The sequence below is a fragment of the Nomascus leucogenys genome, chromosome X (genome assembly GCF_006542625.1).
Source record: "Nomascus leucogenys isolate Asia chromosome X, Asia_NLE_v1, whole genome shotgun sequence".
NCBI lineage: Eukaryota > Metazoa > Chordata > Mammalia > Primates > Hylobatidae > Nomascus > Nomascus leucogenys.
This window is the reverse complement of record NC_044406.1, coordinates 94,834,357-94,846,697: the sequence shown is the minus strand read 5'-3', so window position 1 is coordinate 94,846,697 and position 12,341 is coordinate 94,834,357. Positions and strand designations below refer to the sequence as shown.

The window sequence follows — 12,341 nt, the reverse complement described above, 5'->3', positions numbered from 1 at the left end:
CACTGGACCATGAAACAGGGGAGAACAGAGTCTAGAGCACCTTGCCCTGCCTCTGCCACTGAAACTTTTTGCTTTTTGCTTTTCCTTTCTGTAAAGTGGGAATCATTTTCTCAGAATGGATCATTGTCTCATTTGATAAATGCTAGTAACACCTGACCATATGACTTAAAAATACTTCAGCTTCTCAGCGACTTTTCTCCTCAAGTAATCTAGCCACTTTCTGTGATCTCTAGGGTTGTTATTATCCTGCTCATTTCTTGCCCTGTCTCCTCACCCCTATCCAGAATCTTTTGCGTTGTTAGATCATCCAGAGTAGACAAGATTCATATCCACTAACTAAAGTTAGAGGAGACTGATAGATAAACTATGGTGACGATAGATAATTTTAACAAAACACAAAGCATTGGTCACACTGGCTACCTCTTTCTTGTAGTCAGAGGACTGTCCAGATAAATCTCTGAGTTGAATTTTCATTCTTTTTTTTTATGTGTTGTCTAGGGTGATGGTGGACAGGGCTTCCCAGGTGAAAAGGGGTTACCTGGACTTCCTGGTGAAAAAGGCCATCCTGGTCCACCTGGCCTCCCAGGAATTGGGTTACCAGGACTTCCTGGACCCCGTGGGCTTCCTGGAGATAAAGGCAAGGATGGATTACCCGGACAACAAGGCCTTTCTGGACCTAAGGGTGAGTCATAGAATCAGATGGCTTTGGACTTGGAAATTTGACCCCTTGTAGACTGGATATGACTCAGGTGCATGAAATGTATCATAAGAAGAGACTCATCTGACCATAATCACTACTTTCAACCCCCTGAAGTATTTGCATGTGAAAGAAAGTATTATAATTGTATTGTGGTAAGCTTAGGGGGCAGAATAACATAGATTTCCACTCTACTTAGTGAAGAACTTCCTACCAGAGCAGTCTGAAAATGTAACAGAGCTACCAAGGGAAGTTATGAGCTCATAATCCCTGGGAGAGTTCAAGAAGAAGATGGATGACCACTTATTGCAAATGTCATCAAAGCAATGAGTGGGAGATTGGACAAGGTGCCCTCTAAATTGTGTGGTAATATCATCAGCTGGGAAAGACCTTTCCTCAACTCATGGAATCTCAGATTGGGCAGAAATCTAGTTGCATATAGTCTAATCCCCCATTTTATCCCTTAACTCCTTCCTCTTTATATAACTTCTTTTTCTACTTGAATTTTAGAAATTATGTGTAACAGTCCTGCTTATAGTTTATGAAGGTGCTATGCTAATAACTAGTCTTCTTCAATACAGCCAGAACAGCTGTTCATCCCAACTTCTGGGTTTCCACAACTTCTATGCTTCCATTAGTGACACTACACTTATAATAATCTGAAGTTTTAAATTTTGAGATTATCTCTTATTTCCTTTGCAATTCCTCTTATATTCTTTCCTTCTCTTCTTGCTACTAAACTCTCATAATCTCATGCCTAGTTTTTCAAATACCTATATGCTTGTTGGAATAAATGGATGGTTGGATGGATGGATAGATGAACGGATGGATGGATGGATGGATGGATGGATAAGTGAGTGAATGACAACAACTTCCTAAGTAGTTTTTACATTCAATTCTATTAAGAATACTGCAGCCAATCCAATATCTGTAAAGTGCCAATATCATGTAACTCCCCTAGTTCAAAGCCACATATGATACCAATTGAACAGAGATCATATAATGTCCAAACCCCTCAACTGGGAATTCAAAAGTCTCCAAACATGGATACAACCAACCTTTTCCACCTTATATCATGCTCTTAATTGAAACAAAAAAACTAAGACACCAGTCTTCTTCACTGTACCCAAACACAATATGTTCACTTCCAGCTCCAGAATTTTACCATGTTGCCTTTTTCTGGAGTGCTCTTCCTCTTTGTGTAGTCATATCATATTCCTTTTTCAGGGTTCAAGATAAACCCCACTTCTTCCATTAAGCTTTCCCTTGACCTCCACAGTATGCCATTGCTACTTAAATTATATATCTCCTTCTATTAATGCTTTTACTTTCCCTAACTGCATTGTAAGTCTCTTGATACTAGGGATGGTAATACTTCTTAGAGTTTCTTTACATGCCTAGCATAGTGCAATGTTCCATAGGAGACTAATATTTATTTGCAGAAGAAAGAGCCTTCCCAATAACCAAGGGGCTATTTCTTAAACATATTTCTCCTGTTTCCACCTTATCATCTTGAAGAATTACAATAAAAGAAAACAGGATACCAGGTCTTGCAAAATTTTATTTATTTCTAAATCTGTTTTTGTGAATCGGTATAATAAGGTTGATGGTAGATGGTATAGGTTAAAACTTGATAATTCAAGATTCTTAAAACCGAGTCACTATTTCATTTTGCAAATTATTGTGAAGGTTGTAAGGACATTTTCCTTTTTTTTTTTTTTTCTGAAATGAAGTTTTACTCTCACCCAGGCTGGAGTGCAGTGGCATGATCTTGGTTCACTGCAACCACTGCCTCCTGGGTTCAAGCGATTCTCCTGCCTCAGCCTCCTGAGTAGCTGGGATTACAGGCACCCTCCACCACACCTGGGTAATTTTTGTATTTTTAGTAGAGACAGGCTTTCACCATGTTGGCCAGGCTGGTCTCAAACTCCTGACCTCAAGTGATCCACCCGCCTCGGCCTCCCAAAATGCTGGCATTACAGACGTGAACCACTGCTCCTGGCCATAAGTATTTGTCAAATAAAATCATTCTGCCTGTTGGAAGTCCTAGTGTCAGCTATAGCTTTGCTTCTAGCTCTGTTCCTAGAGACATTACTCATGGTCATTCTACTGCTCCTCCCTTAATTGGGTCTTCACTGTAGGTTAAACCATTTTGCAAGCAACAAGGTTTTAAACTGAGTTATAATAACATGACACCTATAAACTTACACGCTTCCAAGTCTTCTGGCTATTAGCAACATTTTAACTATTTGAGAACCGGCTGAGTCAACAGAAGGAAGCTGCAGGACCATTTTTATCCCAAATATCACTAGTCCCTGGATACAGAAAGTTATTAGGAATATGATATGGTAAGCTATAGCCTGGGAGATACCTTATGCAGAAAATGTTTGTCTTATTCCATTTTCTGTTGCTACAACAGGGTATCTGAGACTGGGTAATTTACAAAGAAAAGAGGTTTATTTAGCTCATGATTCTGAAGGCTAGGAAGTCCAAGATTGGGCAGCCCATCAGTTGAGGGCCTTGAGCTTCTTCAACTCATTGTGGAAAGCAGAAGGGCATATGCAAAAGAGTCCAAACACTAAAGCAACCTTGCTTTATAACAGCCTGCTCTTGTGGGAACTAATCCATTCCCTTGAGAAATAACCCAGTCTCCCGAGAAAGAGATTAATCCATCCTAACAACCTAATTACCTCTTAGAAGCACCACCTCCCAACACAGCCACTCTGGAAACCAAGTCTCAACATGAGTTTTGGTGGAGACAAATCATATTCAAACCATAGCCATGTCCTTCTTGCAGTATGAAGAGTTTCAAGAAATTAATAAAGAGCATTAGCTTTCTTTTTCTCTCTATGACAACCAAATATAATTCTTCAAACCTACCTTTTTTCTGCACAATTTTAAAAACAAATAACCTGTGGTCTCCACACATTTGCATTGTAGCCATTTCTGTTGCTAGAAAAAAATTAAGATGCTATTCCTGAATGTGCCCACTCCAATCAATGATAGCCCAGACTAGGACAGCTGCATTGCCAGGAAAGAGGATGTAATCATCAGAAGCCTTTCAGCCTACTAGTGTGAATTATTAAAAACTTTGGGCAAGCAGACAACTGGCTATTTCCAAAGAGGCTCTGTTCCAGATGCTCATAGTAATCAATCACCCTGGTTATTACTGAACTGTGGTGACTGTGTGCTTGATCTCATGTGGGTGCGAGTGCTCTCCACTCAGTTCAGACAGGGGATTTGGTTGGTGGGCATATCTGGGCTGCTGAGAAGACTTCCCTTGGGCCTCAAGGAACTTCTGTCCTAGTTTAATTTTCTTCTTCACTTGATTGCTCTAGGTGACTGCTGCTGTAGAGAGAAGGTTGGTAAAGGAGACTTAGACACAGAGAGAGGTGAGAGCTAGCTAGGTCTACAAGCTCTCAGACACTAGTCTTAGCTAAACACCCCTTTTTTGTTTACCTTTGTCTCAGACAGTCACGATGGCCTGAGCACCACACTGGATGCCCTGTTTGGGGAGCGGGGAGTCTAAGGCTGGGATGCAAAGGCTGACACCAACACTGCTTCAGAGGCTCCTTAGCACATACCTCTTACAGCAGGCAGTACGGGATTGAGTGGGCATGCAGTCTCTGAGAGGGGCTGATTTCCTTCACCATGCATGTCAATGGCTTGGCTGATCTCTACCTTAAGCAAATTCATTTTCTGAACTTCACTGGGGCCGTAATCTGCCTTGAGAGGTACCTGAAAGGATTCACACATGTCTGAACTTTATTCATTGGGCCCAGAACAAATTGAGATGTTCGAATCTTGGGAACCAGAGACCCTTTTTATTCTGAAGATGGATTTGGGCATTAATGGGAAAAATTCTGAATAATTAGGTCATTTGTTGCAATTACTAAACAGAACATGGGTAGAGCAGATTTCTGCTTTGTTGAGGAGAAGGCTCTGAATTCAGGAATGTAAAGTAGAAGACAGTATAAAGGAAAAGAGCCAGATACCAGTATGAATAGAAGTCCTTCCCTCTCACCATTTTGAACCTCTGCTTACAATGCACAAGTGTGGTGTGGCATACAGGCATAAGACAAAATTATTGAGAGAAATATGTCGTTGATTTCCTCTGGTTTCTAACCATCTTTCCTTTGACCATTATTTTTCTCATCCTGGAACCTTTCCGGATGCCTGTCCTCAGCTTCATCTTCTAAAGGCTTTGTTTTTATCTGGCTGTCACAGATGAAAAGAAGCAATTAAACCAGTCTGATAAATGAAGGATGAATGGCTTAATATTTGGACCCAGCCCAGGGATATTTTTATTTTACTAAGTTTGTTTCCTAAGACGTAAAACAATGGAACTGTAATGTTAGAGTCTGAACCACTGGAGCCATGGACTATTGAGATTGTTGAGGGCAGGAGAGTCTTTTGCAGGATCCCTCTCATGATACACCCTCTGGAGGAAATTCTTCAGCCTAACTCAAAGAGCCCAGGCCTGAGCCAAGCACAAGGTTGAAAACCCCCTCCCAGTGAAGCATCTCACCATAAAGTGTTGGCCTGTAGAGCATATTTCCGTAGTAGGGAAATAACTATCAGAAATAGCTCTGTCATCTTGATGTCTGGTAGGTGGAGGTGGGTTTGACCACCTACGGAGGAGGATCCAGGCCTATGGCCATCTGTTCACCTCTGGAAATATAACTATAGAAACCTGAAGTCTGGAAGGCAGAAAGTGCTGCCCAGACTACAAGCAGTGTCACTAACCTGGGGATGGCCTTGCAGGAGCTTTACTGAGTACTCATTCTTACATAAGAGAATAGTTCAAGATGATAAGAACTATTATTAATTGAGCATGTACCAGAGTGCTAGACACTGTGCTAAGTGCACAGTTTCATGTAATCCTCATACACACCATATGAGAAAAGTAGAAGTAGTTCCCATTTTGCCATGAGGCTCAGAGAGGTTTAAGTATCTTGTCCATGCAGCTGGTTAGCAGCAGAACTGGGATACCAGCTAAGATCTGTCTGGCTTCAGAGCCCAACTTGTTAACCAATACTTTATACTGTTCAATTCCCAATCTTGATTTAGGAAAATAGAAGTGGGATCAGGGGAGGATGCCAGCGAGTTCAGTAAGCAGTTTGAAATATAGGATGTGTACATATTTTTCAGAAATGTAATTTGTGATTTAAGTACAGGCAAAAGCTATAGATGTTTATTAAAACTGTTGGCCCTGTGGTTTAAAGCAGACCTTGGGGGATTGTTTTAATGAATAGGCAAGGCTTATTTAATTAGCACAGCAATTGTTTGTAAATGGCACTTGAGGGAGCCTGCAAACAATTTGTCCACCAGTATTTTATTAAACCTCCCCTCTGTGATCTTATAGATTCTTTTTATTTGCATTATGAATGGGCAAGGGAGAATTTGCTAGGAGAAGGGCTATGCATGCCAATTTTGACATCTTGAATATTAAAATTGCTACTTTTTCTCCTTGAGTAGCAGAGTTGACAGTTTCAAATAAGGAGCTGAAGGAAGGGTCACCACTTGCCTGTCACAGACAAGAGAGTGGTCGTAAGTGTTTGCATAGTACAGTCATACTGGCACATTTGACCAAGGACAATCAATAGGTTTCAGCAGATCCCAAATGAAGTGCATCAAAAGAACCCAGTGGTTTGGGGAAAACCTCATTCCAAGGAAAGGGTAAACATGAGAACTTGAGGGATCTTGGCTTCAAACCCTCTAATCTAGTCATATAAGCATAATGGACCATTAGGACTAACCCCCAACACCCATCCTAGGGAGAGGCTCTATCTGAGGGCAGGGTGAGTAGGCAATTGCTGTTTGCTGCTGTTCCTGCACAGGCAATCTCTAAGAAAACTTGTTAGGTAACATCTGCTGCATAGGTGACTGTTTGCCCCTGGGCATCAGTGGTTTGATAAGTGATATCCTAGCACTTGGACACTAGGAGCATTCTCATCTGTAAGCAATTGTACTGGTTGTAACTCCCCAGAGCTAATGATGCCAAGGTTTTCCAATGTGGGCTCCCAGCTGCTGAATGGGAAGAACTTGGCTGTCCTATTAAATGGAATAGAAGTAAAGGAGCGTATTAGGGAGAAATCTTCCCTGACTCTGGGTTCACTGAATGCATACATGTTACCGTTTACAGGAATCACCCTGCCCTGTATTATTCCTGGGTCATACGGTCCATCAGGATTTCCAGGCACTCCTGGATTCCCAGGTATGGAATGAGGCCAGAGAAAGCCACTAAACACTCTTGTAAGGGCCATGAGGCAAAGGAAGCAGAGGATAGCCCAGTAGTATTTGGGGATCCACATTCCTCCTGAGGGCAGGCTTGAGGATTGAGGAAACAGGATGGCTGCTGGAGAGGGCAGTGTGGGGAGGTGAGACGAGGAGAGGCTCTCCAAGAGACTGGGATTCTTGACTGAACATCACAAATCATACCTAGCACACTGACTTTCCTTTCCCCTCACTGCTTACATTTGGGTTTTCAGGCCCTAAAGGGTCCCGTGGCCTCCCTGGGACCCCAGGCCAGCCTGGATCAAGTGGAAATAAAGGAGAGCCAGGGAGTCCAGGATTGGTTCATCTTCCTGAATTACCAGGTAAGAAAAGGAGTGTCTCCTCACCTGCTTCTCTTTGTGTGTGTGTGTGTTTGTGTGTGTGTGTGTTTGTTTGTGTGTGTGTGTTTGTGTGTGTGTGTTTGTGTGTGTGTTTGTGTGTGTGTGTGTGTATTTGGGTTGTGGTAGTCCTCTGCCAATTACAGGAAGCAAAGTTTGCTCTCTGGTGTAGGTAGGATGGTTTCATTTTATACCCTGGCAAGACACAGCATACAGCCATAGAATGACAGCATATTAGAGCAATAAGGACCGTTCAAAATCAGCTGGGGCAACCCCTTAACTTTCAGATGAGGAAACTGAGGCCCAGATGGGAAATGACTTCTCCGAGATCACTAAACCACTAGTGACAGAGCTGGGACTCTACCAGGTTGTCTGTCTGCCAGTTCTATGAGTTTCCTGGGTCAGCTCCTTAAGGGCCAGTGAAAGAGATTGACATCAGTCAGAGGGAAGTTGTCCATTTCTATCCCTTTTCTCACACTCTCTTATTCCAACTTGAGCTTCATGATTCTTCACTGTACCAGTGGTCCTCAAACTGTACTCCATGGGCCAGCATCAGCATCACCTAGGAACTTGATGGAAATGCAAATTTTCCGCCTCTCCGCAGGATCTGCTGATCATAACCTCTGGGGATGGGCCCAGTAATCTGCTTGTTACCCCAGGTGATTGTGATGCTTGCTCAGGTTTGAGAACCGCACTGCTCTAGGGCTCGGGGCTCATCTTGGACCATGTGCTCCAGGGTCCCCTCCAGTACCCTCTCCCCACCCAAGAAGAAGGAGGCATGACAGCAGAAGCTAGGGAACTCCAGAAGAGGTTGAACTTTTCTTAGGATGCTATGGGGTGGCGTGTGTTCTTCGACAACTGTAGGACCCTCAGGAACAGGTTGTGGACCTCCGCCCACAGCCCCGCCTCCCAGAACTAGAACCTCCTCCAGGTCGCAGGGCGCAGTCGCTGCCTCTGCACAAGGCCTTGCAGGAACAGAGACTCCTGACCTTCAAGAGAAGTGACAAATATCATTAATATGTTAGCTTTCACATTAGAAAAACCTGTCTCAGAGATCTGTACCCAGACAAATTGCTTCTAAACAGCCATGGTCTTTTATGTTCGCCTTTTTACATTTAGGATTTCCTGGACCTCGTGGGGAGAAGGGATTGCCTGGGTTTCCTGGGCTCCCTGGAAAAGATGGCTTGCCTGGGATGATTGGCAGTCCAGGCTTACCTGGTTCCAAGGGAGCCACTGGTGACATCTTTGGTGCTGAAAATGGTGCTCCGGGGGAGCAAGGCCTACAAGGATTAACAGGGGACAAAGGATTTCTTGGAGACTCTGGCCTTCCAGGACTCAAGGGTGAACCTTTTTGCCCCAATTATTTAACAGTCTACAGAAAGCCTTATATTAATTCGTATACTTCCATGAATACTTGCATGAATCTGGGGCGATGGTTTAATTAAGGGGTTAAAATGAAACATTTTATTCTGTCCCTCCCTTTTGTGAAATTTTCCTTAAATAGCCTGAGTCAACTTTACCGTCTTAGTAATTCCAAAAGTGACCATAACTAATAGTCAAATTTCTTGCAAAGACTGGGTTACGGCTGGGAATGGCAACAGGGCTGGAGCTGAGAAGACAGTGGCACCTGGGATAAGTGCTGGAAGTTGGTTTGCTGACCCACTCACTGCTGTCTCTCCAGGCTGTGATCATTTGCCCTTCTCTTTTATCAGGTGTGCACGGGAAGCCTGGCTTACTAGGCCCCAAAGGTGAGCGGGGCAGCCCTGGGACACCAGGACAGGTGGGACAGCCAGGCACCCCAGGATCTAGTGGTCCATATGGCATCAAGGGCAAATCTGGGCTCCCAGGAGCACCAGGCTTCCCAGGGATCTCAGGTAGGTCCTTCAGAGGAAGAGTCCCACCTTGACAGACTTCAGCTAGGCCCTGGGCCCAGATGCCCTGGCGGGAGGGCAATAGCAGTAGTGGGACATGGTCAGAATTTAGAATGAGACTTGACTTTCCTAAGCTCTCAAGTTTCAAATCTCAAGTCACCCTTGCAGTACCAAGCAGAACAGATTGCTGCAGGTTAGCTTCCAAACTATTGCCACAAATCTTTCCCCTCCCCCCGCCTCCTCCATGGCCTCATGCCCAGTTTTCAGGTTTCAACTCTCCCGACCTCCCCAGTTAGAGAAGCCACCCTCATCGTTGAGGGAGTCTAGTCCATCTCCACTGCCTTCACTGGTGCTGTGGGCAGCCTGCTTTTGGTTGGGGAGAAGCTTGAGCAGAGTGTGACCACACTGGCAGCCTGCCTCTCAGGCGAGCGTGCCTCCAAGGACCCACGGCCAAGTGTCTTTTACTCAGCAGTGGGGCCTGACACTTGCTGCTTCCAGACTCGTGTTTGCAGCTTTGCCTTTTTCTCGCACCACCCTCCTCAACCTGCTTCGGTGACTGCACCATTCCCAACTGCCCCTTACTCCTGGCCTAGTGACTGAAGCTGAGTTATTTGCAGAGCCATTAATGTCCTTTCTATTCCCGTTGTCTCTCTGTGTTTCTGAGATCTTCACATAGGCTGCCTCAGTGAGAAAACACAGCACACAAGCTCACAGACTAACACCCCCACTGGCTCTGCCACTCAGGAATGTATCTGATTATACACTATAACATGGCCTTGCTTACGAGGCCAGGGATCCCTGAGCTCCTGCTGTGGGGTTGGCTCCCATTGAATTTTTCCCTTGTTGTGGAGTTCCCGTCACAGCCTCCCATTTGAATCCTGGGGCTTGCAGCTACTTGATGCTTTTCAATCCATAGAAAGCCAAGTCAGCCATTCATTTGGGTCCTTGGGGACCCAAATACCTCTGTCGTCATTGATTTAATCCTTTCGTTTTTTAATTTCCTTGCTTTGTACCTGAACATTCCACTTTGGCAGCAGCTCAGGAGGTTAATCCCATTGACCAACTTTAAAGCGTGGTGAAAGACGTCTCAGAATACCTAGGAGACCAAATGGGCCTTGTGGGTTTCTACAGTACTTGGCACTAGGGGGTCTTTCAACCTTAATGCCAAGGAACTGGCTGACTTAACTGATTACTTGAGGGATTAAAAGGGCAGCCCTGTATCCAAGACTCCCTGGGAGGCTGAAACAACAGCTCAGCTTTAACCTCTACTTCACCGATTGGCTCAGGAAACAGCCATTGTGGCGTGATTCAGACTGGAAGTACCAGGAAACTGGAGCCTACTTGCCACCCTGGCTTCCTAGAGCTCCATTCAGGGGCTAAAGTGTAAACCACATTCACAAAGGGACAAAAAGTTATAATCAGAAGGGGTTTGCTCTCCCTGCCAGCTACTGTGCCATGCTGGAAGTAATAGCCATTGGCGTGGCACTCTGGGTAGTAGATGCTAACGCTTCAGCCAACTAAGAACTCTGCCTGTTAGCAGTTTGCATGTGCTATTGTTAAAGGGCCATTTACAAAACCTAACAAGCCAAACCAATCAGAAGCTATGATATAGGCAGTGGCCCAGATCTAGCCAGAGCCTCACTTGACAGCTGTCCTGTGTTCTTTTCTGTGCTGATTCAGGACATCCTGGAAAGAAAGGAACAAGAGGCAAGAAAGGTCCTCCTGGATCAATTGTAAAGAAAGGGCTGCCAGGGCTAAAAGGCCTTCCTGGAAATCCAGGCCTAGTAGGACTGAAAGGAAGCCCAGGCTCTCCAGGGGTCGCTGGGTTGCCAGCCCCCTCTGGACCCAAAGGTAAGTGAAGTGATCAGTGAAGTGACCAGTGGTTGCCAAAAAGGAGCATTTCAGCTGCGCAGCTTACTCCTTCCTCTCTGCCTAGGAACGGGAAATGGGGAGGGACTTGGACAGGGCTTTTTGTGTCAAGATAGTTGGACAAGTCTAGTGCTAAAGGGGGACCTCTGGTCAAGGTGAGTCACCCTCACTGCCTGCTGGGTGGGACACTAGGCTGAGTATCATGGTCAGCAAAGCCCTGGGCAGTACCAGCCACACTGGGTTTACTCGTTTGCATAGTCCTACCATGGAGGCTGATAGCACTCACGTCCTATGATTGCCTTGATAGCCATTGGTAGTTGGGCAGGTGGTATCTCCATTTAAAACAAGGGAAAGTGAGTGGTTTAAGGTCACACAACTGGTTAGCAGCAGAACCAGGCTAAAGCTCATCTGCTTGCCTCCTGGCCCTAGGCTTTTTTTTTTTTTTCCTGTGTCACACATGAGCTATAACTTGGTGAATCATAAGGGAGGGGCCCAATTTTTTTTTTTTTTTTGACAGAGTTTTGCTCTTTTGAGTGAAGTGGCACGATCTCGGCTCACTGCAACCTCTGCCGCCCAGGTTCAAGCAATTCTCCTGCCTCAGCCTCCCGAGTAGCTGGGATTATAGGCACCCGCTACCACGCCCAGCTAATTTTTGTATTTTTAGTAGAGATGGGGTTTTGCCACGTTGGCCAGGCTGGTCTCGAACTCCTGACCACAGGTGATCCACCCGCCTCAGCCTCCCAAAGTGCTAGGATTACAGTGTGACCCACTGTGCCCGGCCGAGAGGAGCCCACTTCTTTCCTTTGTATTTTGTAGTGCCGTGTCTCTATTCAGGAAGGTAGTATAATATGTAATAAATAAGAGTTTGGTAATGACTAAGATTTTGGAATTAGAGAAACCTGGGTTTGAATTCCTTCTCTGCAACGTCCTTGCTGTGTGACTTTGGGCAAGTTACTCAACCTCCCTGAGCCTCCATTTCCTTGTATGTAAAATAGGAGTAATAATAAAAGTTCTTGTTTTTCAACAGGAGAGAAGGGGTCTGTTGGATTCGTAGGTTTTCCAGGAATACCAGGTCTGCCTGGTATTCCTGGAACAAGAGGATTAAAGGGAATTCCAGGATCAACTGGAAAAATGGGACCATCTGGACGCGCTGGTACTCCTGGTGAAAAGGGTGAGCTGGGGAATTGAATTCCGGAACTGCTGCCCATGCTTTTCAATATATATATTTTGTTTGTTGACTTGGTTATTCCTGTGGTTTGTACCAAATCTATGTTAGATAATAAAATTTGG

General features: G+C 44.8%; 1 protein-coding gene across 5 annotated transcripts in view; it reads left to right on the top strand.

Moving 5' to 3' along the window:
- COL4A6 (collagen type IV alpha 6 chain) overlaps positions 1–12,341 on the top strand; it is a 274,981-nt gene that overhangs the window by 241,530 nt on the left and 21,110 nt on the right. For 4 of the 5 annotated variants that reach the window (XM_003262184.4, XM_003262183.4, XM_003262182.4 and 1 more), the window contains exons 23-29: positions 499–682; positions 6,843–6,914; positions 7,189–7,296; positions 8,431–8,652; positions 9,024–9,185; positions 10,863–11,033; positions 12,079–12,222. In XM_003262184.4, the coding sequence (XP_003262232.2) occupies positions 499–682; positions 6,843–6,914; positions 7,189–7,296; positions 8,431–8,652; positions 9,024–9,185; positions 10,863–11,033; positions 12,079–12,222 (1,063 nt within the window). Of the gene's footprint in view, positions 1–498; positions 683–4,035; positions 4,090–6,842; positions 6,915–7,188; positions 7,297–8,430; positions 8,653–9,023; positions 9,186–10,862; positions 11,034–12,078; positions 12,223–12,341 lie in introns of all 5 variants that reach the window. The other variant, XM_012499010.2, reaches the window with a different exon arrangement.